The 25,303-nt window shown below is 45.4% G+C and overlaps 1 protein-coding gene and 1 pseudogene across 2 annotated transcripts; both read right to left on the bottom strand.

Moving 5' to 3' along the window:
* Positions 284–1,010, bottom strand: Gm5551 (predicted gene 5551; annotated as a pseudogene).
* Htr5a (5-hydroxytryptamine (serotonin) receptor 5A) lies at positions 6,364–19,734 on the bottom strand. 2 transcript variants are annotated; one of them, XM_006535631.3, is made up of 3 exons: positions 19,484–19,734; positions 18,261–18,933; positions 8,307–10,696 (listed from the first exon to the last, which is right to left on the bottom strand). In XM_006535631.3, the coding sequence occupies exons 1-3, from the start codon at positions 19,618–19,620 to the stop codon at positions 10,364–10,366; spliced, it is 1,143 nt and encodes a 380-aa protein (XP_006535694.1). In that variant the 5' UTR covers positions 19,621–19,734; the 3' UTR covers positions 8,307–10,363. The 2 variants fall into 2 exon arrangements, with proteins under 2 accessions (NP_032340.2, XP_006535694.1); NM_008314.2 differs by having other exon boundaries at positions 6,364–10,696; positions 18,261–19,503.
* Positions 19,735–25,303: the final 5,569 nt, after the last annotated feature.

Raw genomic sequence — 25,303 nt, 5'->3', positions numbered from 1 at the left:
CATAATGTCTCTATTTTAATAGCTGAATAGTATTCCGTTGTGTAGATGTACAACATTTTCTTTATCCATTCTTCAGTTGAGGGACATCTAGGTTGTTTCCAGTTTCTAGTTATTACAAATAAAGCTGCTATGAACATAGTTGAACAAGTATCTTCATTGGATGTTGGAACATCTTTTGAGTATATGCCCAGGAATGGATCAGATTTTCTCTTTATATCCCTGGCTGTTCCAAAACTCACTTTATAGGCCAGACTGCTCTTAAAAGAGATCCACCTGCCTCTGCCTCCCAAATTCTAGGATTAAAGGTATGTACCAATGTTTTTTAAGTCTTCAGATATCAATAAAATTTTATCTACATCTTTTAAATCTATATCTGCATCCTCGGGGAAGTCTAGATGACTGTCACCAGAGCTATCTTTGGGGAATATTCCCCAGTCATCCCCTTCTTTCAATTCTCCACATTCTGCAATAACACAGAGTTTGGCAGGTTTTTCACCATTCACTTCTACATTTTCAAGCATCCTTGCCACACCTAGTCCTTTTATGACTTGACCAAATACCACATGTTTCCCATCCAAATGAGGAGTTGGAACTGTTGTGATAAAGAACTGAGAACCACTCGTATTGGGGCGTGCATTTGCCATGCTCAGCAAACCCTCCCGATCATGCTTATAATGAAAATTTTCATCTTCAAATTTTTCACCATAAATACTTTTGCCACCTTTCCCATTCTGATTTGAGAAGTCTCCACCCTGAATCATAAATTTCTTAATAATTCGGTGGAAAGGGCATCCTTTAAAATGGAGAGGCTTCCTGGTCGTGGACCCAGTTCCTTTTTCTCCTGTACACAATGCATGAAAATTTTCTGCAGTTTTGGGAACAGTATCTGCAAACAATTCTAAAACAATTCGTCCAACTCGCTCCCCGCCGATGTCCACGTCAAAGAAGACTTGCAGGTTCTTGGAGTTGGAGGGCTTGGCTGCCGGAGACGCATGGGACATCTTCACTGCATTGGAAATACTTTTTTCAAGTCTCAGAACTGGGAGATGGCTATTAAAAAATATGCGAAGGTTTTAAGGTATGTGGATAGTTCAAAGGCTGTTATAGAGAAAGCAGATAGATCCAGACTGCAACCTATAGCCTTAAGTTGTGTGCTGAATATTGATGCTTGTAAGCTAAAGATGTCAAATTGGCAGGGGGCAATTGACAGTTGCTTAGAGGCTCTTGAAATGGACCCTTCAAATACTAAAGCACTATACCGAAAAGTGCAAGGATGGCAAGGATTGAAAGAATATGATCAAGCATTGGCTGATCTTAAGAAGGCACAGGAGATAGCCCCAGGAGATAAAGCTATCCAGGCAGAATTGCTTAAAGTCAAACAAATGATAAAGGCACAGAAAGATAAAGAGAGCTGTGTATGCAAAAATGTTTGCTTAATAAGGATTAAACTCTAACTGTTATACATTGATTATATAAAGGACAAGGTATATTACTGTCTACGATCCCTGTTGTGTTTCCCTTGATCTTTGTCATTGTTTACATAGCAGTGCTAACATAGGTTCCTTCTTAATAAAGAGTTAAAAAATACAGTGAATCTCATTTTAAAATGTTTCTGTCTGCATTTTCACCAAGAGTGTATCTGGCCAATGTTTAAACTCTAACTCTCACTAAATTTTAGGCTTTGTGGATGGTCTAGCCCAGCAGTTCTCAACCTGATGGTCCACTGAAAAACATAGATATTTTTACAATATGATTCAGAGCAGTAGCAAAATTACAGTTATGAAGGAGCAACAAAAATAAATTTATGTTTAGGGGTCACCACATGAAAAACTGTACTAAAAGGTTGCAGCACTAAGAAGGTTGGGAACCACTGATGTAACTGTCACGTTTATGTGTATAAACCAGCGGGCATGGCTGTGTTTCAATAAATCAGTTTTTAAGTATTAAAAAAAAAAGGTATGTACCACTACACCTAGCTAGAAGAATTTTTCAATTAGTCAGTGAACCTTAAAGATCAAAGGCCTTTCATAACATTTTTTAAAAGTCAGTTTTTATTGTTTTAAAGACTCATAGGAAAATATGATTCATAAGAAAACAAAAACAAACAAAACACAAAACCTGACACTCAGGAGGCAGAGGCAGGCAGGTATGTGTGAGTTCAAGGCCAAACCAGGGAGACTAGGTGAGGCCCTGACTCAAACAAACAAACAAATAAGCAAATAAACAAAAAAATCTTGAGTTTACTAGGCCTTTGGCTAGTGTTAAGAATTCAGGCAGATGTGAGTAGAACTACTGGCAGGGACTAGACCTTTCTCTGTCTGGGACTCCAGCTAGCAGTCATGTGCTCAGTTTGGAGAGGAAAAGGTCTATGGTCTGTGAGTCAGGCACAGACTTGACCCTACCATGCTGGCTGCTGCCTTGGCGTGGTGGAGGAAACTCAGCAAGAAGACACAGCAATCAGGAAGGGGGCCTCGGGGATTCTGCCATTACCTGGAGAAAAGACTGGCTCCCACCATCACAGTGAGGCGGGTGGACATCAGAGTGGCTGAGCAGTCTGGGGCCCGCCTTTGCATTGAGCTATCTACACACTCCTCTCCTAACAATGTACCTGGTGACCCAAAGCCCCATCTGCATCAAACCACTTAAATGCCCCACCTCAAATACTAGAGTAAATTGCTCCTGCCTACAACCCTGGGGTAACTCAGTTTTGTGGTTAGTTTCCACTCAAACCTGTCCCAGAACATATCCAGCAGCTAGAGGCAAGAGTTAACCCAGCTTAAACTGACTTGGTGTCCAGGCACAATAAGGCAAACTGTGTCCTTTGAATAGACATTTAGGGCAAAAATAAACAAAGACGCCTGTTTACTATCTCATTCCTATGCATGATTAGGGATGCATATGACTACATTCAGATGTATCATGGGAAGGAACTCATTTATTCAATAAAGGCTTAGAAAACACAAGCCTGTCAATCAAAACTGAAAACCTCCCATATCCCACCCTTAGAACCCAGCTCCTCTTTCTCCTGGTTCCCATAAAAAGAGGCCCTCTACCTCAGGTAGCCCGCTGCTCTCTTGCAGTGTATTTGGCCTGGACCTTCATTTTGTTTCTGAACCCTCCAATCCCCAGCTACTTTGCTATTTGTGTGTGATTCTTCAGTTCTCAGAACAAGATGCCAAGGACTTGGAAACCGCTGGTCCAAACAAGACCACCAGCACAAAAAGACATACAAAACCAAAGTTCCCTGGGGGCAAAATGGAATTACAAAGGCCATCATGCAGGTGTTGGTTCAGACTGAGTACCAGAACCTCGGTGGCAGCTTCCAGCAGCAGCAGCAACCTTTTCCAGACAGTGTGGCCTATGGGTGGTTTCTAGGATCTGTCCTCCTGTCTCCAGTTCTATCCCCTGTGTGCTTCCAAACACAGGGAAAAGTTGTGGGGGCTCCTTAGCGCCCAAGAGGAGCAATGGTTGTCATGGTCAGAGAAGCAGTCACTTCTCACGAGCTCCCTGAAGCTCCTCAGGGTCCTGTCACCACAGCAAAGATGTCTGCTGTTCTGCTAAGCCAGGAAGGGAAGCATTGACGTGGGTGAGAAGTTAACCCAGCAATGGCACAGAGTAACCAGGGTGGAGTTGGAGCCACAGAGACATCGTTTCCAAGCAGCCAAGTCACATGGTGGGGGGGGGGGGGGTCAGGGAGAAGCCCATTCTGGATAATTCATTCTTCACCCAGCATTTATGTCAGAAAGCTTCTTTGTACACAGAGAGGGGGGAACCTGGCTTTCACTTGGAGACTGGATGCTCCAGCAGGAAACAATGACCATCCACAAGGTGGCAACGAAGGAAGGATAGTTCCAGATTCCCTGTTAGCCCCGTTTTTGAACCAGTGGACTTCTGTTCCTCAAGTCTCCAGAGAACAGAAAGCAGCCTCCAGGAAGGGTCTGCTGCTCACTGGGAGGAAGACTTCCATCAGCAGCCATTCTAGAGTGACAAACTCCTACCCTGGGAAGATGGAGGACAGCTGATCTGCAGTTTACACAGCCAGACTGTGGGTGGGAGGGGAGGTAGGAGGAGCCCGACTGGTGGCTGTGGGTCACCTATCCCTCACCTATACTCTTGAGACCTGTGGACACTCTATTCAGGGTGGAGGTGTGGTGGATGGCTTTTGCCACCTGAGTAAACCAGTAGACCTGAGTCTCCTGGTCCAGGCCACACCTTTCCAAAAAGTTCTCCCTCCACACAAGGCTTCCACACCTCCCAAGGCTAGAGCCAAGCCTTCTTGGGCAACAAGAAGAATGACTCCTCACACCCGTAGGCTCCTCTTCCCCGGGATGTAACTCATCCTTTAACAAGTCATCCATGGTGGAGGGACAGCCATGAGAGGTGAGGGATGGAAGAGGCAGGCGACTTCCAGTTCCAGATTGTAGTCCATGACTTCAGGGAGATCAAGGCAGGAACCTCAGCACCACATCCACAGTCAAGAGCAGAGAGAATAAACGCGACCCTTGTTTGCCTGTGTGATGTCAGTCAGCTAGCTTTCTTTACTCTCATGGAGTAGCAGGACCCAGTCCATAAAGTGGATCCACCTACATTCAAGCTGGTCTTCCCACCTCAATTAAAAATCAAACAGGCCACCACAGGCTTGCCCACAGGTCACCTGATAGCTCCTCAACTGAAACTCTTCCAGGGCTGGGGTACAGTGGCATATGGCATTAGTTCCTGCACTCAGGAGGCAGGGGTAGGTTGGATGGATGTCTCTGAGTTTGAGGCCAGCCTGGTCTACATAGCAAGTTCCAGGCCATCGAAGGCTACACAGTGAGACCTTGTCTAAAAATGAAAGAGAGAGAGAGAGAGAGAGAGAGAGAGAGAGAGAGAGAGAGACTTTCTTCTTAAGTGGTTCTAGATTCTGTCAATTAATAGCTAAAATTAACCAGCATACTTCTTAAAGGAGTCAAGTCCCACCAGAAAAAAAGAAAAAACAAAACAAAACAAAACAACAACAACAAAATCACACCTCAGTTCAAGATAGCTCTTCCTTCCCATGGGATTTGTACCAGAAAACTGGGACATTTACCATGGTTGCCTGGGCACTTAATGTGCTGCCTAGAAGTAGGCAGAAATCCTGCACAAGCATGTTTGGATGGAGGCAGACTGTCCATTAGCCTCCAGGAAGCAGTGGTGAGACTCACTGAGGGGCTAGCCATCTGCACACAATGGCTTATGACTGTGAGTTCTTCATCTCACATCATACTGGCAGACAGACAGACTGACTGATGGACTTGTGACCTGTTCTGGACATGTCAGAAGTTAAACCTTCTTGAGGGTATCATCAGAATCCAATGCAACTGTCCCAGATCGCTTGTCCCTGATGAGTCACTGCTGGAGCCTGCTCGGTTCAGCTCCTCCAGGGGCCCCAGAGAGACCTGAAGTTGCTTTCCTGGTGCCTGCTGGAGGGTACCACCATCTGGCCAGCCTCACTCCTCTGCTATGCTCCCTGGGATCATCTCCCAGATGCAGAAACCTGGCCCTTGCATGGAAATGGTGCCTGAGGAAGCAGCTACCACCTCCTGATGGAGGGAAATCAGGAAGCTTAGGCATTCAGAGGAGTGCAGGGTGTGGGGAGTATGGCCACCCCATTCCTCTTCCTAGGGGCCTCTCAGGCAGAAAAGGTGTCTGGGTCTGAGCTGCAGCCATACCTGAGCCACCCCTGGAAGAGCATCAAGCACCCTTCTTGACTCTGCATCTATAGAGCAGAGCAGAAGGCCAGGGAGAAACCTTAGGCCCAGGCTTCAAAAATGATGCTACTGTTCCTCTTCCCATCATTTTTGAAGCCTTGGCCTATAGAACCCAAAATATCTGCTCACCTGTCACTATTGTACCTGGAAAACACAAGGCTTCGCATGGCCCAGAGAGTCTCAGATCCCCCAGCAGAGCAGAGCCTTCCCTTAGCATGTTGTCTATAGTGGAACAGCAGATCTGTGGTTTCTTTCTTGTTTCTGTAAACATGTTCCTAGTCACTCTCGAGTTTGGGCAGGGTATCTTGGGCCTTCTCAAAGCCTGTCTGGTAACGAGGATCTGGCAGAATGGGCACAAGTGATGGGCACTGGTGTTTCTAGTGACTGACTTCTGCTGTGGGTTCCAGTAGTACCCCACCACCACATATATTGGCATTCGAGAGTAATGGAAAGGGTGCTGGAGAGATACTTGGCTAAGAGCACTTGCTGCTCTTTGCAGAGGACCTGGGGTCAGTTCTCAGTACCTACATCAGGCATCTCTGATTGCCTGGAACTCCAGCCCCAAAGTATCTGTGGCCTCTGGACATAATAGGCACCCATACTCATATGCACAAGTCCACACACATATTCACGTAATTTAAAAAATATTTTAAAGGGTAATGGAAAGCATCCCACAAATATTTGAATTGCATACTGGAGACACAAATCCACATTTGCATCTTATAATGTTGTTTATCAATATATCTTTGCATTGAGACGGAAGTGCAATAATTAATTGATATTCACTCCTTGTGCATCAGGTGTTCCATGCTCTAGGTTTGCAGGGTATATGATTTAAATGTTGGCCAGGAGATGCTAAATACATATGAATGGTAATGTGTGAGTTCATCTTATGAAAATATGAATAATTACTATATTTAGCAATTTAGTTAATATTATTATATACAGTTATATATTATATAACAGAGATTCAGTCCGTTTGATTATAGTATCTTTCTCTGATTAGAGTGACCAGAATCATGGGGCACTGAGGAGTGTGAACTTCCATTTCTCCCTCAGTCTTAATGAAAAGTTCAAAGGAAATGGACCTTAGAAAAGAAATGTATCTGGGCCTGGAGAAATGGCTGTGTGTAATAGCACTGACTCCTCCGTCAGAGGACCTGAGTTCAATTCCCATCAACTACTTGGTGGCTCACAAATATCTGTACAGTTCCAGGGGATTTGGTGCCCTCTTCTGGATTACACAAGTACTGCAAGTACATAATTCATGCACATGTAGACAATCATACAAATAAAATAAAAACTAGAGGTTAAAAAAAATCACTGTATTTATTATTTTAAAATTATATGTACATGTGTGTAGGTTTGCACATGTGTGCATGCCTGTAGGCAGCTGCTCAGGCCAGAGATATCAGATCCCCTAGAGACGGTGTTACATGTGGTTATGCGTTGCCTAATGTGGTGCTGAGGAAAGATAGAATCCAGGTCACCTGCAAGAGCAGGATGTGCTCATAGCCACTGAGCTGTCATTTTAGCTTCAAACAAACCTTTAAGGAAAAACAGGTAAATATTGAAGGATGGGACTGGATGAGAAACCCCATCAGAAATTTTAGATAGACAGACATGGTACAGTTTACACTGGAGTCCGTATGCGGTGTCCATTCCTTCTCTTGTGGGCACTCAACAAACACATCCTCATTATAACACTGAAAAGTCAAGTGATCCCCCTGGGTCCCAGTGATCCTGGGGACAGGAAATATGAGGAAGTAAGCGAGTCTATACTTTAAAGTACTTATGAGTCTAGTATGTGAACTAAGAAATACATGGAAGCAAAATAAAAATCTAAGGAAATCCCAAGTAAGTTCTCCACTGCATTGCTTTCATGCACAGACAGGAATCAACATGAAACATGTCCACAGTCATGAAGCTGGCTGTCGAACTCCTTTCATCAGTTCATATTCTGGTGTAAAGATTGTCTTTGCAGGAAATTCAAGATAACCTCATGTCAAAACCACAAAGAAATGATCACAAATTTTCTATTTTGGAATGTGGATGGATACAATTTATTATATACAATATAATATATCTGTGCCTTCATATATATATATATGTATATATATATATATATATAGTTTTGATTTGTGCATTTGTGAAATCAAGGACATGGAATATAATGGAGTTTTATTGCCCTAGAGTTTGGAGATATTTTGAATGATGGGTAAGCTGTTTGTTTTAAATTGAGGTGATATGGGCGAATGGTCCCATGTGGTGATAAAAGTGGTGTCGGTCGGTTGGGACCCTTCAGGTGGCAAGGATGGACTAAGTGCTGCTGTAAGTACTCAGCATACCAGGGTGGGCAGTCACTCTACTGCTGCTACAGAGGAGCACCCCGACTTTCCTTGGGTCTAGAGGCTCATCATAGTGAGTCCTCCAGGCTGAGCATAGGCAGTAAAGGACAGACAGACAGACAGTGCAGAGTTTGCAGTTAGAACATTCTATGTGCATCACTTTCCTAGGACTCAGAGTCAACAAAAAAACCAAGGCCAAAAAAAGAAAGAGAAAAAGCTCTTGTTGAAACCATTAATGAAACCTTGTTATGAGAACAGTCATGACAGTCTGGACGCATGAGTCCTTCGTTCTGTTCACTTTCCAGCCTGGCTCAGGCCAGTCCCCAGTGCACGGTGTGTGTCTAGTCTAGACCACTGCTCCAAGACAAAGGAGCTCAGAGAACTGGAGAATTTTTTTGTCTAAAAACCCTCTTGGTCTGGGTGTGGTAATACATACTTTTCCAGCATTCAGGAAACAGAGGCAGAGGTAGAGGCAGGAAGGTCTCTGTGAGTTTGAGATCAGCCTGGTCTATACAGTGGGTTCCAGGACAGCCAAGGCTACTTAGTACAGCCCTGGGTCAAACATAAATAAATGAACAGATAGTTACAACCTCATAAGGATGAAGTTGTCACATCACACTTCCAGCCAACTGCAGACACATGCCAACTCTCTGCAATGGCAGCATCGTCTGGGTGTGCTGAGAGCCCACTTCCTGGATGAGGATTCTTCAGCCAACGGCCCCTGGGTGGCTGTAAAAGCAAACCAGTGTTTCTCGCTGCTGGGATCTGAAGTGTGGGTGCTTTTGCTGAGAACCACATGCTAAGAGTTGTCCACAACCCTGTAGGTCCTGATAGCTCTATCTTCAGTTTATGGGAGAAGTCAGCACAGACAGGGTTCTCAAAAGGTGACTGGCTCTGGCTCTTCTTTCCCTCCTTGGCTCTTTTGATAGTGTTCTCAGAGTTCCCTTGGGATAGCCTTGGAGGTAAGAGTGTGCCCAAGGTTTTCTGTGGCCGTATAAACACTGTGTCTTCCCTAGCCTGTCTTGACTCACCAGTCACACTGCCAACTTGATAGTGGCATCACTTGACCCGTGTCTGCCTATCTGGTCAAGTTCATACACCAACAAAACCATCACTATAAAATGGCCAGCACTCCTGTTCACTTCATGTGTCTGGTTGTCAGGTCCTTATATAGTCACCAACTATGAAACTCTATTTAAAAAATAGATAGCTCATGGCTGCTGTTAGCCTAAAATTTTAATATTTAAGAAAGAAACACTAAGGCTAGAAAAATTTAAAGAAATTAGACCAAGAAAACCCAATAGTAAATAAATAATTTTGATAAATTCTGTGAAATTGGTAGATTTTTCTATTTTTCATGAGCAATTGTTTCAAAATGGAAGGAAATATTTTGCTTTTCCAGTTGATGGACTGAGTTGATTTTAACTGGAAACTGTCCTTAGAGAGAGAGAGAGAGAGAGGGAGGGAGGGAGGGAGAGAGAGGAAACAGAGAAACAGAAACAGGGATAAAGACAGAGAGAGGGACAGACAGAGAGACAGACAGAGGGGGACTTTGTGTTTACAATGAACAAATGGTAAAGACAGGAATCACTGTGCATCACAAATGGGCTGGTGCTTTGATATGTTTGGGGACAGAATTTGTGATCAAATATTAGGAAGGACCCCATATTGGGACATACACTCCAGGACCACAGAGCAGAACTCTGAAATGAGGGCTGTTCTGGAAATTTTGCCCTTATGGGCTGCTGCTTTTCAAACAGTCTCTCCATTGCATTTGCTGTTGCTATATATGTTGTTAGATAGTTCGGGCTGGTTTTGAACTTACCATGTTAGCCCAGGTTGGCTCCAAATTTGAGCTCCTCCTGCCTTAGTCTCCTTGGTGCTAGGGTTACAGGTGTGTGTGATCCCCACTAGCCTTGTTCTTTCTGTCTTTCTCTGCCTGCCCCAGTTGTCTCACTTCCTCCCTCCTGATGTTCTAATCAAACTTCTCATGTCTCTGCTGGAGTGGAGTTGAAGGAGGAATGGGCACTTTGTGGGCCAGGTCCGTGGCTGCTGGTACAGAGTGAGGAAGAGTGCCCAGACATAAACCACCAGAGCCTTCAGGTGAATACAACTTCCAACACATGGTCATAGAACTGAAGTGAGCTGAGCTCTGATGTGACCCTGGTGCCCTTGGCAGATGGATCTTGTCCTCAAGACAGCTGGGCAGCCTGCAAAGGTTCATGGGACAATATAACCCACTGAGCTACAAGCTATGGGAAGAAGGCACTCCCATGTGGTCTCTCATTGTTGCTTGGAGAAGAAGACCTTGAAAGCACTGCTGTAGCTCCTGTTGAATGCTGTGTAGATGAGTGGGTTGAAGAAGGAATTAGAATAGCCCAACCACAGGAAGATGCTCTTCCAGATGGCAGGGACGTCCCAGGAACACAGGGGACTGATGAGCTCTGTGACGAAGAAAGGGAACCAGCAGAGCACAAACACTCCGATGAGGATGCCCACCATGAGGGCTGCCCTTTGCTCCTTCTGCTCCCTCCACGTATCCCCTTCTGTCTGGAAGGTGACGGTGGCATGGCGGACCGTGAACACCATCTGGGGATGTTGTGTAGCATTCTTCACCTGCAAGGCACAGACAGACACATTGTAAGGATATGCCACTTCACACTTGCCAGGTGGTGGCCAGACAGAACCCAGGTGTGGATGGGGGCCCCACAAACCATTCCAAAGGAAGTGTTGAGGCTTAGTTGGGGAATCCTGCACACTAGAGGGCATAGCAGTGAATGACAAGGCTGGGCTCTGCATCTTAGAAAGGAGAGGAAGCTACAGCACACAGAGTTCCATGCAAGTGAGTCCCTGTGGCTATCTGCTCTGCTGATGGCACAGCAAAAATAAATAGAATGTGGGGATGCCATGGTTAGTTGTAACTGTCAACTTGATGTAAGGCAGAATCATCTGAGAGAAAAGCCTAATTGAGGGATTGCCTAGATCAGATTGGCCTGTGGGCAGTGCGTGCATGCGTGGGTGTGTGGGTGTGTGCTTGAATGCAAGCATGTGTGTGTGCATGCGCGTACAAGCGCGCACCCAGTCCACTCTGGGAAATCATCACCAGGCAAGTCATCCTGAATTGTATAAGGAAACTAGTTGTATTTAAGCCAGTGGTTTTTAACATGTGAGTTGTGATCCCATTGGCAAACCTCTATCTCCAAAAATACTTACATTATGATTTATAATGGTAGGAAAATTACAGTTATGAAGTAGCATTGAAGATAATTTTATGGTTGGGAGCTACCACAACATGAAGAACTGTATTAAAGGGTCACCTTATTAGGAAGGCTGAACACCACTGGTTTAAGCCATCTTACAAGCCAGCTAGCAAGAAGCACCCTCCATGGTCCCTGCTGTACTTTGGCTGTGAAGTAAGTTCCTTGGTTAGAGGCGATGCTGTGTTGAATAGCAAGCAGGCCTGCCTTGACTTCTCTCAATGACGGACTATGGTCTGGCATTCCAGGCTAAAATAAACAATCTCCTCTTCTAAGTTGCTTTGGCCAGAGTGTTTTTATCACAGTGAGATAAAGAAAACCAGAACACGAGGCAGGCACATTTAATGGCAAAGACATAGGAGACAGGCTCACTCCATGATGGTGAGTTACTGATGGCCAGTCTGTGAGGGAGTTTCTAGGTGGGGGAGACACACCCCAAGTGTTTGTGGCACCATCCATAGGCTAGGCTTCCACACTGGAGGAAAGGGGAAAGTAATCAGGATGCCTTTACAGTGTCTTTACAGTGTGAACCTCAGGCTCCTGCCAGGGTGCCTTTCTGCCCTGAAAGATTGTATCCCCAAACCACAAAGCAAAGTAAATCCTTTCTCCCTTATGTTGCGTCCATCAGGCATCTCATCACAGCGATAAGGAAAGTAATTAATATCTATCGTAACAAGCACATTATAAACAGAATAGCGGAGATGGAAGATTCACTCACCATAGCTCTCATATCAGGAGCCCCAACCCAGCAGCCTCTGACACCCTGTGGCACTTAATATTTTCTCTTGCCATCTGGGGGCTGACTGGCTATGGCTTGCTGCTGCTTCCACCCAGCATCAGAGTGGACCTACTGCGTATCAGTAGCCTACAGAGGGAAATCACCCAGCATCAGAGTGGACCTACTGCGTATCAGTAGCCTACAGAGGGAAATCAGAACTCCAGCATCAGAGTGGACCTACTGCGTATCAGTAGCCTACAGAGGGAAATCAGAACTCCAAAGTGAGGCTTAGCATCTATCAAAGGAGCAGTCTCTTCATCCCATCATTAACCAAACCCTAGGAAGTCAGGGGTAAACTTAGGGCCAGATATCTAGAATGTTCATGCGAGCCTGCTCTAAGACATTAGAATATTCTAGAACTTTTCTTCTGATATGAGATTCCCAAAGGGCAGGTGAAGGTGGCTCAGTAGGCAAAGGTGCTTGTCACCAAGCCTGATGACTTGAGTTCAGACACCAGAGACTACATGATAAAAGGCGAGAACCAACTCTCCTAGGGCTCCCAGGAGTTGTCTGACTCTTTCTCCCTCAGGAAGTCTGCACCTCACTTGGCATTTTTTTCTTGAGCCAAACTGGGCATTGCTGGTGGCAGTAGGGATCCTGGCAACATGAGGATACTATTAAAGCAGGGTAAAATTAATTTAAAAATTAATATTAATTTGTGACTACTGAAGACATGGGGGTGCTGCGATACTAGGGGTACTGAAGATGTGGGGACACTAGGACATGGTTTTGTATCAGCAGTTCTTCAGAGTTTATTTCCATATTTCACAGAAAAGCATTTCCCCCATTGTCCTCTTTTTTTCTTCTGTTTGCTATGATTTAAAAAAAAAAAAAAAAAAAGCCGGGTGTGATGGCGCACGCCTGTAATCCCAGCACTTGGGAGGCAGAGGCAGGAGGATTTCTGAGTTTGAGGCCAGCCTGGTCTACAAAGTGAGTTCCAGGACAGCCAGGGCTACACAGAGAAACCCTGTCTCGAAAACAAAAACAAACAAACAAAACAAAAAAAAAAAACAAACAAAAAAACCCCATAACCAAAAACAACAAGGGAAGGAAACGGTTTATTTCAGCTTAAACTTCCAGGTCGGTCTTTAGTGAGAGAATCGGAGCAGGAGCCTAAGCCGGAGCTGAAGCAGAAGCCTTAGAAAATGCTGCCTGCTGACCCGCAGCCTCATTCTCTGCCTCCCTCACACATTAACTGCTCAGCTGCCTAGGCTTCGTGCTGCCTGAAGTGGACTGGGCTCTCCCACCTCATCCATCGGTCAAGACAGTCTCTCACAGACCAATCTGACTTGAGCAGTTTCTCAGTTGGCGTTGCCTCTTGCCAGGAAACACACCAGGTTGGGTCAACTAACATACTTCCATGTGAAACTTGGGTCCTTCCCCCAGGCCATGTTCTGGTGCTATGTTCAATACCAAACTCCCAGCCCCCTGTAAGAGGTCAGTGAAATCACTGTCCATGGGCTGTTAGGAAATCCTGGGTGGTTGAAAATTTGGCATTTTCTCTTGTTTTCAGGTTTGTGTGCTCACTCTGGCCAGCTTCCAGACCTTGGCTCTCTGCTAATCAACGGCTACCACGAAGAACTTAGCGGAGTCTACAGAGTAACCTTATACTGATTACTGTAAGACTTTAGAATGCTCATTAGCAGGTCTGAGAGAGGCTAACACAGTGTGAGCAGGCAGACCAAACTAGGTCTTCTCCATCACCTCTGACATACATTCAGAACAGGTACTTCACAATTTCAGACTCACTGAAACTTTCCAGCTTTATTCACATTTTATCTTTCGATAACTGCTGTTGTTTGTGGACAGGAACCACTTGCTCTTGTTCCCTCCCCCCCCCCAAGTGTTGATATGTTAAATAATTGTTTACAGTTTTACTACAAATCTACCATGTTCTTACTACTGTCAATTAATATTACCCTGATTTGTGGTGCTGAAGTTTGAGAACAGTGACTCTCAGCTCCGAAGTGTGGATTCAGCTGATTTGTAAGGCCGGTCACCTGGACCTGCCAGAACGCTCAAGAGACAGATATACAGATTAGAAGCTCAATATGGTGGTGATAAAAATGCTCTGACTCAAGGCAGGATGATTGTTCTGTAGCTATGGTAACAAGGAAGCTTGCTGGTTGTGTAAACCTCTTCCACTGATCAAGGACAATGCAGTTTCCCCTAGCACAAGCTTGTGAAGGAGCCAGTCATCATTAACCCTCAGTCCTTACTCGGAAGCCAGCCAATCAAATCAGAGTCACCCTAAAAACCTGACTCTGAGAACCAATCAACCAGTCTGAGCCATAGCATCTCACCAGAAGGCATTCACTGGACCCCAGTCTCAGGCACCGGCCAGCTCATGCTTTTGTCCAGGGACTACTGGCTCTTTGGATTCTGGATGCTCCCTGAACTCTTACTGCTGGGTGGTGTTTTGCTCTTCCAGAATTTGCAAACAAGGATGTCCATGTGCCAGGCCATCGTGTTGAGCTGTTTGCTTCAAGTAACTAAAGCTTCACGTAGCAGTCTGCAGTTAGGTCTCGAATTAGGTCTCCCTCTCCCTCTCCCTCTCCCTCTCCCTCTCCCTCTCCCTCTCCCTCTCCCTCTCCCTCTCCCTCTCCCTCTCCCTCTCCCTCTCCCTTTCCCTCTCCCTCTCCCTTTCCCTCTCTCTTCAGAGAGCCAGTAGTCCCTGGACAAAAGCATAAGCTGGCTGGTGCCTGAGACTGGGGTCCAGTGAATGCCTTCTGGTGAGATGCTATGGCTCAGACTGGTTGATTGGCTCTCAGAGTCAGGATTTTAGGGTGATTCTTCTATCTTTTTTTATAGCTCTGGTTGTCTTGGAACTCACTATGCTGACCTCAAGTTCACAGAGATCTTCCTGCCTCTGCTTCCAGGGTACTGGAATTAAAGGTGTACACCACCATGACTAGCTTAGTTTTTTCTTTAAATAAATGGACTCAAAAGTAAGAAGTAAATGGACCTATAAACCTACCAACTTAGAAAGTATCCAACATGAAGCTAGACCTTTCCAAATAGTCTTAAAAAGTAAAGACCAGAGATCTATGCAAGATGTGGTTCTCTGGATACCCCTAAATAAACCTCTGTCCTCAGAAGTATGGGAGGCTACATATACCAATGGATTATCTATTATTTGCCTTTCATCTTTTTATATATGTCATGTATCAATTATATGTTATCTATCATCTATCACTGTCATCAATCTATATCTATCATAATCTATTAGCAGAAAGCTCCTTAAAAGAATCAGTATCTCTTATTAGCTTGAAGTCACTATTTAAGATCTGCTCAATGAAGTTATTCCAGAGGGAATGTAGTCACCTACCAAGCCCCCATCCTAACTTGAAAAGACATTTGCCTCTACTGTGGCTGCCAGTTTGCACTGAGTTAAAGCTGCCTCTAGCCATCACACTATAAAGATCAATTCATTTGATATACAGTTTGAAATTTGTCTGGGGTGGGCTGGAGAGATGCCTCGGAGGTTAAGATTACAGCTGTTCAGCTGGGGTGGTGGCACACACCTTTAATCTCAGCCTATGGAAGCAGAGGCAAGTGGGTCTCTGAGTTTGAGGCCAACCTGGTTCACAAAGTGAGTTCCAGGACAGCCAGGGCTACATAGTGAGACCACGTCTCAAAAAATAAAAGAGTACACACAGCTTAACCAACAGACCCAGATTTGATGCCAGTACTCATGTGGCAGACCACAACTGTAACTCCAGTTCCAGGTGATCCAACACCCTCTTCTGGCCTTTGTATGTATGTATATCAGGCACACACATGGTATACATAATACATACATACATACATACATACATACATACATATATACATATACACACACATACATATATATACACATGCATACATACATATATATACACATGCATACATACATATATATACACATGCATACATACATATATATATACATATACACACATACATATATATACACATACATACATACATACATGAAAAATACCTAAACACATAAAACACATAAAATAAAATAATTTTTAAAATGCAATAAAAATTATCTGAGAATATCGAGGTGGTTCAGTGGTAAAAACATTTGCCTCTAACATTGATGACCTGGAACCCATTGGTTGGAAACAGAGAACCAATTCCTGCCAGTTGTCCTCTGATTTACACACATGCACACACACACCCTACCCCACACACAGGCACACACACTGAAAAACAACAGATCAGGCAAGCTGTGAATCTCTCCAGTTGTCAATAGCTGGGAAATAGAGAAGAAGGAGAGAGAAAGTCATGCCGGTAATTGTTGTGAGCAAGCAGCTTGGGACAAACGGAGAAGGGGCTTCAGAGAGAAAGTGAAAGTGCCCAGAGTACCAATGAAAGCATTCAGTGAAAGCATTCATAGCCTTCAGCCAGTGTCTGAAAAAGAAAGAAAGAAAGAGAGAGAGAGAGAGAGAGAGAGAGAGAGAGAGAGAGAAAGAAAGAAAGAAAGAAAGAAAGAAAGAAAGAAAGAAAGAAAGAAAGAAAGAAAGAAAGCAAGCAGGGAAGGTCACATGGGGTTAACTCACAAGAGGCTGCACCAGAGAAGAAGATTCAGAAAAGGAAAGTACATTGTCTCATCAGGGGGCAACTTATCCCTCTGCTCTCCATTTTGGCTGTATGGAGTGCTAGGTCTCACCCCAGGCTAGAGATAGACCTTAGAACCAACTTCATCTTTCTTATATGGTCATTGAAATTCAGGGGAAAGCAAAGCTGGGGTTCCCATTTCTCATACCAGGAAAAGCAGAAGTGGACTCCAAGCTTTAGTAGCCTAAAGCTACTTAGAACCCAGTTCCCTGCTTCTTGGTGGACGCAGCAGAGTTTCCAAAATTCAGCTCTATGAATTCTGATCCTCGAAATTCTTTGGGGCCACCCTGCACTATTAGAAATCATCAGGCAGTCCAAACGTCATGCTTGGTGGAGGGCCACTGTTGGAGATGGGGAAACAGATAGCCTCCAACAAAGTTTGTTTGTATTCTAAAAACAAAAGGGATGCTTTTTCCTTCTCCTGCCTACACCTAAGCTTTAGTGAGTGGAAACTCAGCACACTCACATTGCCTTCACAAATAACCCCCACTCTCAGGCTTGTTTTTACATCAAGCCAGCACAACATATTCTACACATTCATTTAGACTAGTCTGCTGCCCCAGAGCCTAGCAACAGGAATCAGAGACTGTGTCCTTGTCTGATGTGACTTCAGTAGACAAGTGAGACTCTCAGTGATGAGTAGGGAGCTGGCTCCTTTTCATGGAGAACCCTGACTCACAGCTCGGATCTTCAAGGAGTTAAGGAGATGGCAGGCAGAGAAAGCATGGGTGGGACAGGGTGGAAGAAAGCAGGACTTCCATTTAGAGATTGTCTGCTTCAAATGCCAGCTGTTGGGAGCTGGGAAGCTGTCTGATGTGAAACTTCAATTTTCTCCTGCATATTACTCAAAGAGAAGGCAGTCAGGCCAAGTGGTCCTTAGTGGCGCCCATGGCCCAACGGGGCTGCAGTAAATAGACTCAGAAAGCATTGTTACAACCCACAAGGGAAGAGGACAGCACATGCAGTCACCATGACACAGTTGTCTTTAATCTTATGGTGTGTGTGTGGGGGGGGGGGTGGCATTACTAGGACACTGAAGAATGAAGAAGGACAGCAACCCAGAAATTATAGTTTGCAAGACAGCCTAGAAAACAACACAAATGGTATGCCTGCTATGTGGCACTCATCCTGTCAATCATTCTAATCTTCCCTCCTCCGAACACCCATGCAGAAAACTGCATGTTTGTTTGTTTTTCCTGAGTTACTGAGCCAGTGTCTCCAAGACACCAGCTTTCCCAGGTACTGCCCATCCACAGGACTTTAGTACCAAAGTGGACCAGGTAGAATGTGGATGGCAAACCCCTCATTTTTCAAGAAAGAAAACAATCCCCCAGACATTCAGTATGGGAGGGCCTCTGTAATTCAGTGCTTAGAGCAAAGGGAGTCTCTGGCTCTTGAGCCCCCCCTTCCTCCCTCATCTACCTCTCCCCAAACTGGAGAGTTTTACCTTCCACAGACATAAGGTGAAGTGCGCTGCAAGAAAAGCCTGTGAGATACAAGTGACGTATTTTCTAACGATCCTTATAGCACCCACCTCCACAGCTTCGGGTACGGGGGAGACGCTGTTGGTCTTCCTGGAGCCCATGCGGAATTTCGCCGCCCTGTAAATTTTCCAGTACACAAAGAGCACCACGCACAGCGGCAGGTAGAAGGCACCCACGGTGGAGAACACGGTGTAGGAAGGCTCGCGACTGACTTGGCATTCCTCACTGGGCTCAGAATAAGTCTCTCCCCAGCCAAATAGCAGTGGAGCCAGAGAGATGACAGTGGAGAGTGCCCAGGTGAGCAGGATCATCACATTGGAGACACGCTTGCGGGTACGGAGTGTGTACTCCAGGTGGCGCGTGATTGACCAGTAGCGGTCCAGAGCTATTGCTGTCACATTCCAGATGCTGGCAGTACAGCAGAGCACGTCACATGCGATCCACAGCTGGCATAGACGCCGGCCCAGCTGCCAGCGGCGCCCAGACAGCTCATGTACCAGGCTCAGTGGCATAACCAGCACAGCCACTAGCACATCCGAGATGGCCATGGAAGCTACCAGGTTGTGTGGTACTCGGTGGAAGGTGCGTACCTTGAGGATGGTAGCCAGCACCAGCAGGTTCCAAGTGAATGTGGCCGCAGCTAGAAAGCCCAACAAAGTCAGGACTAGCACTCGGAAAGCTGAGAGAAAAGGCCGACTAGGGCGCAGGACTTCCGTGTCCAAGCTGCGGTTAGGTTCCAAAGAGGAGGGAGTAGAGAGAGAAAAGGAGGTCAAGTTTACAGGCAGATCCATTGCTGTCCCAGGACACCTGTGTTTAGACTGTGTTGCCACCGAGCCCACTGAAGTCAATCTAGATGTTTGCGACCGATGGCCAATGGAGAGGATTTTGCTAAGAGCCAAGAACCTGGCCTCAGTCTCCACCCAGTCAGAGTCCGGAGGAAATTGTAGCAGAGAGGAGGGTGCTGGGCTACAAGCAGCGCAGCCCAGGTATCCTTAGAGATATGGAAAGCGGACTCAAGGGGCTGAATCTAGAAGCCAGGGCCCGCCTTTGCTATCACATGCCTGCTGTTCCTCACCTAGGCGGAGACTGTTGTCTGGTCGCCTGCAGCAGAGCATCCTTGAGGTCGGCCCCCGCCCAGTGCAGGGTGGATGCCCAGAACTCAGCTAGTGCGTCAGAACAGTCGCTGGTCCAGGGTTGCTCCTTGCCCACCTCCCCCCTCTCCCGGCAGTGGCTCCGAGGGGTGGGGGTTGGGGACTGGAAGCCACGTAGATACCTGCTTTCTGGAGATGGCCTTCTGCCCTGTCCTGATCTCTCTCCACCGTGCCTGAGGCTGCTGCTCCGAGAGGGCACGCTGGCGCGCCCACCCAGACCTGCTTTAGCAAAGTGGGGCTCCCGCACTACGTAAGGCATCAGCTGATGAAGCCGCCTCTCTCCACCCGGCTCTCTGCATGGGAGTATTCAGCACTGGCTTTGTGTGCAGCTCAGTGCTTGGCGCTGTCCACGGTGCCGCTGCCTATACCAGCACGCAGCTTGGTGTCTATCCACAGTCCCATCGCTCTTTACCACTGGGTCAGTGGCCGGGAATTAATTAGTAAACTTTCCTAAACCCTTCTTCCAGCACTCATGCTCCCTCTGAAGGTGATTTTGAGACTTCGAGCCATTTGCTTGAAGTACAGGTGTCCTGGGTTAGGCTAACTAACCAACCAACTAACCAACTAACTTCCTAACAGCCTACTGTTGTTCCCTTCCAGGTTTCCGTATGTGGTTGCCTCCTAACTCGGAGAGCTCGGTGGCCTCACTTAAAGAGTTGTTTGTTTTAAAGGAGAAAGATTGATGACTGTTGGAGATAGGGTGCTTGTTTCCTGAGCTTAGAAAGAGGCTTACAGGAGCCTCTCTAGTGACTCTACAGAAGTTTCTATGGAAAAGAAGCTGGAGGGAATGGCTCAGCCATTAAGATCATTGGCTTCCCTTGCTGAGAACCTGCTTTGGTTCGCAGGACTGACTCACACAGTGGCCCACAACTGGCTGTAACTCCATGTCCAGGGGATATGACACCTTATTCTGGCTTCCACAGGCACCATGTACACATACAAGCATGTAAACATACACATACAACAAAAACAAACCCTAAAGAAAAAAAAGAGAAAATCTCTACGGCACTTGAAATGCTTGAAACATGCTTGAAAAGTATTGAGACAGTCATGATGGTTCAGCCCTTAATCCTAGCACTTGAGCTTGGGGCCGGTGGAGCTCTGCAAGGTCAGGGCCAGCCAGGGCTACATAGTGAGACTCCGACTCAAAAAATAAATGAAATAAAATTTAAAAAAATTACCCATGCATGCTTGTAAAACTATCAAAAGGTCTGACCTAGGAGTTTTCTTTGTTTCAGTGTAAGAGTTGAGGCCCAGAGCTTTGCACATACTAGGCAAAGAACACTGTCATTGAGCTACAGCCCCAGCCCTCAAGGAGAGAAGCAACTGCAGAAAGCTGTCTCTCTGCATGTGCACTATGGCTTATGACACCCACATACACACAGTACACACAGGAGCTTGTGTGTGTGCATAATAATAATAGTAATACATAAATAAGAGGATATGGTAGTACACATCTGTCATCTCAGCACTGTGGGCTAGAGATGGGCAGGTCTCTGAAGTGTACTGGTTGTCCTGGCCTAGCTGGAGAGTTCCAGGCCAATGACATAAAATAATGTGGACAGTGCCTACAAAATGATCACAGAAGTTGCCTTCTCTCTCTCTCTCTCTCTCTCTCTCTCTCTCTCTCTCTCTCTCTCTCACACACACACACACACACACACACACACACACACACACACACACACACAATTAGCCATTGACCCTTGGTAGCCCCATCACCTTTCACTGGATTTTCTTGGATCAAATTTTTCTGCAACAATACTAAGGTAATATTTGCTTTTTAAAAATGTTAATAGCCATGTTGGTGGTATAAATGTGGGACATGCTTCTGTTAAGGAGTGCTATGTACATACTTACATATGTGTTGGCTAGAACTGGAAGTATTTTAAAATAAATAACAATGTTTTCCTTAAAAGAATTATGGACAGATAAGCTACCATTTTTCACACTTGCATATACAGCAGATATTTTCTTTCAAAGGAGTGAGGTAAGCCTTTAAGGAAAATAATTGCCAATATTTTAGAACATTCAAACACACCTTTAGAAATCTGGCAGCTTACAAGTACTTAGAGACCTGTGAATCAAGGTTGATGCTAAAGTTAATGAATGCAATTCTTTTTATGTGGGGCTGGAGAGGACTCAGGCTCAATTTCCAGCACCCAATGGCAGCTTACAACTGCCTGCAGCTCCAGTTCTAGTAACTCCAGTTCCAGAGGCTCTGATACCCTCACACAAATATACATGCAGGCAAAATACCAACGCACGTGAAATAATTTTTTATAGATTATACACATGTGGTCATTATATGCATATGTGGTCACATATGCATCAGATCCCCTGGATCTGAGGTAACAGGTGGCTGTGAGATGCCTGATGTAGATGCTGGGAACCAAACTCAGGTCCTTTGGAAGAGCAATACATGCTCTTAACCATTTAACCATCACCCCAGTCCCATGATGCTGCATTATAAATGTGTCACCATCTGGAAATTCTGAATAATTCAATAACCCAAATGACTATGGGTTGGTATGACAAATTCCTGAATGGGATTTGGTCCAGATCAAAAGGCAAAGTACCCATTAGGGTTCTTGTTTGTGTGTGTGTTGTTGTTGGGTTGGTATGACAAATTCCTGAATGGGATTTGGTCCAGTTCAAAAGGCACAGTACCCATTAGGGTTCTTTAGTGTGTGTGTGTTGTTGTTGTGTGTCGTGTGTGTGTGTGTGTGTGTGTGTGTGTGTGTGTGTGTGTGTGCAAGTGCTGCGGTACAGATGTCAAGGTCAGAGAACAACTTTTGGGAATTGTTTCTCTTCTTTCACCTGTAGGTTCTAGGGCCAGACTCAGACAGACCATCAGTCTGCAGCTGGGACCTTTTCCTGCTGAATCTTCTCCCTGGCCCAATGATGGTTTTTTATCTAACAGTAAGAAAAGGTATGTAGTAAGAATTTAGAGTCCACTATGCACAACCAGTTCAGAGATTAATACTTGCTAAGTTTTGATATAGCATCACAGAAGATGTCCACAATTATCTGAAAAGTCTATTTAAATTCTCCTCTAGTTTCCAGCCTTGATTGAGGGTACATTGGCTTTCCCAACTGAAAAGAAAGTAATATTTCACACCAGATGGGTAAAGGGACAGATACAAGATTTCAGCTGTCTTGAAGAGATCCACAAAAATGTTAAACAATGCAACTTCAAGTTTTGGGAAATATTTTATCATTTATGTAAATATGTGATGGTTTTATTGTATTGTTTTATTTTTAAAAATTAATAGGCAAGTATGTTCTGAATTTCCCCACTTAAGGTGCTAGTACATACCTGTAGACCCAGTTCTCAGGGGGAGAGGCAGGGAGATCAGGAGTTCAAGGTCTGTTGCCAGATAATCTACTGGGCTCCTTGAGCTCTCCAAAGTTAAGTGCACAATGTAGCAGCAGCCTTGCCTTGAGAATGCTTTGTAGGCAGTGGGATGCAAGTCGAATGCAAGTGAGTGTTCCTGGCAGGGGGATAGTGCTCCTTGATGGGCAGAACACTCTGTAAGCTGCAGTATGTGTCGGGTGTATGAATGAGCTTTCAGATCCCTTTCCGTGCCCTTGTCTGGCCTCTCCTAGAGGATAGGTGTGCTGGTTAGTATGAATGGTCAACTCACTTATGAGGCAAGCCTCTAGGCATACCTGTAAAGGAATCTCTACATTGAGGTTAGATGCTGAGAATGTTGGTGCTAATTGTGTGGAAAGATGCCTGGATTGTGGGTGGGACCATTTCCTGGGCAGGGACCCTGGACTGTATAAAGGGCGGGAACAGCCTGAGGTAAGCACTTTCTTCCTGGCTGAGCATGAGACAGGACCGGCTGCTTCAAGCTCCTGCTGCTCTGACCTCCCTGCCTTGAACTGTGCTCTGGACCTCCCTGTTTATTGAACTGTGGAGCAGAATGAACCCCTTCTTCCTTACGTTGCTTTTTTTTTTCAGAGTGTTTTATTACAGCAACAGAAACGTAATGAAGAGACAGAACTTTAGCTGGTGAGGACCCACAGATTCCCTGGGGAGTGAGGTTCTTCCTAGCAAACTGCATGCTGCACCAGTGAGCTGCCTGCCCAATTTCTATAGTGCCCCAACCCCTTTGCATGAATGTGGGAGAGCTCTGACAGGCCATTCTTGCTGGGAGGCACCTGCAGGGTTAGCTGAGTCCCAGTACAAACACATGGTGACCAATTTGTCACCTGCTATCTAGCTTTCCCTAAATCCTTGTGCATTCCCAGCAGAACCCACTCCCAATTCTCCACCCCAGAGAACACACTCGAAGGCAGCAAGTGAAGCTCCTCTACGGAGAAGGTGTTATTAAAAGGTGGGTCCTGGATTGGGTTATAGCTTTCATATGTGAGGACCTGCATTCAATGTTTAGTATTGTAAGGACAAAAAGAGGTTGCTGAGGTGGCTCAGTGGGTAAAGACACTTGCCACCAAGCCTCATGGGCCTGAGTTCAATTCCCTGGGCCCATATTAGAGAACTAACTTCAGCAAGTTGTCCTCTGACCTACACACATATGCTCAGTCCATGGCATGTGTTGTGTTCCTCAAACAAACTAAAAATAAATGTTACAATTAAAAAATTACGATGGGGACTAAAATTCCGCTAACGTTTTCTAGAGTGAGTGGTAAATGCGCACACTAAGATGGGGATACATGTAAAACCCACGTGGTAGCTAATTTTCCAAAGCACAATCCCCTTATGAGGTTACTTTCTATTGGACAAAATCACTCCAATAGAATTCTGGGAAAAAGCTGTTCCACAGACATGCTAGAAGTACAGGGCGGTCCTTACTGGTTTTGGTTTTAGTTTGGGGATTTTCTGGAGTGTGAGGGAACAAACATGAATCCTCAAACTGTTGTGGCATTTGTAATATTACATTATCATTTTAGAAGGAAGGCTGCTGATGAAGGACAGGGACAATGCCCCCAATATGCAAGTGACTTTCCCTCCTGTATCAGGTGCAGGAGCCTTAGTCCCTTCTATTTGCTGACACCCCTACTTCATCTGCACAGGGCAGCACACGGGGAGAGGAAGTGTGTGTGTGAGCATGTGTGTTTGTGTTTGACTGTTTATAACTAAGCTGGATGCCTGATCTCCCTGCCTTTACCACCCAAGTGTTGAATTACAGGTATGTATCCATGCCTTTCTAGAAGGCTACTTTTAAATAGCACTTTTCTTGTGTGACAACAGAGGAACGGTATAGTAAGTATGACATTCTCTGGGCTCAAACATGTTTCCAGATACTAAAATCATGTGTAATTTGGAGGGCAGCTTAAACTCAAGTATGTAAGCTGTTGTCTTGTCACCATGTGTGAAAGCATGGTCTTCAATATAGCCAAGTCATGGGGTCTCACAGAGTCCCTGAAACCCACAGCAGCAGAGATCACAGCCTTATTCTCCAGGCTGGCAGCTTCCTAAGACTTCTCTTGGCAATATCAATTTAGTATCTGTTCCTCCTTTGATAGTTTCTGCACCAAAACAAGAGTTTGAGGCTGAAGTGGCAGCTAGAGGTGGAGTATTCACCCAGTGTGAGGCTCTTGGGTCCCTGCACTACCCCTTACCAAAAGTCTCAAATTCCAGCCTTACCTAGCTGAAGTAAATGGAGAAATACAGACCATGAGCTGGGGTGCTACATTGTTTATCTGTTAGATGTCACCAGGAGTGGACAGAGGACTCCAAGGGTTTGATTTTTACGAGATGAATGAAAGATTCCAGAAGACACAACTAGACAAAAATGGCCCATTGATTTGGGGGCACTGTCGGGTCATAGGACTCACTTCCCTTACAAGGTAGCCAGATGATCTGAGTGGGGCCAACTCACTGGGAAAGTGTTGACAAGGCAGCTTGGGAAAAGCCTGCACTGTCTTTGCAGTTGGTAGGGGAAGGAGTCTAGAGACAGAGTGAGGGGATGGTG

The sequence above is a fragment of the Mus musculus genome, chromosome 5 (genome assembly GCF_000001635.26).
Source record: "Mus musculus strain C57BL/6J chromosome 5, GRCm38.p6 C57BL/6J".
NCBI lineage: Eukaryota > Metazoa > Chordata > Mammalia > Rodentia > Muridae > Mus > Mus musculus.
This window is presented reverse-complemented; position numbering and strand designations above follow the sequence as displayed.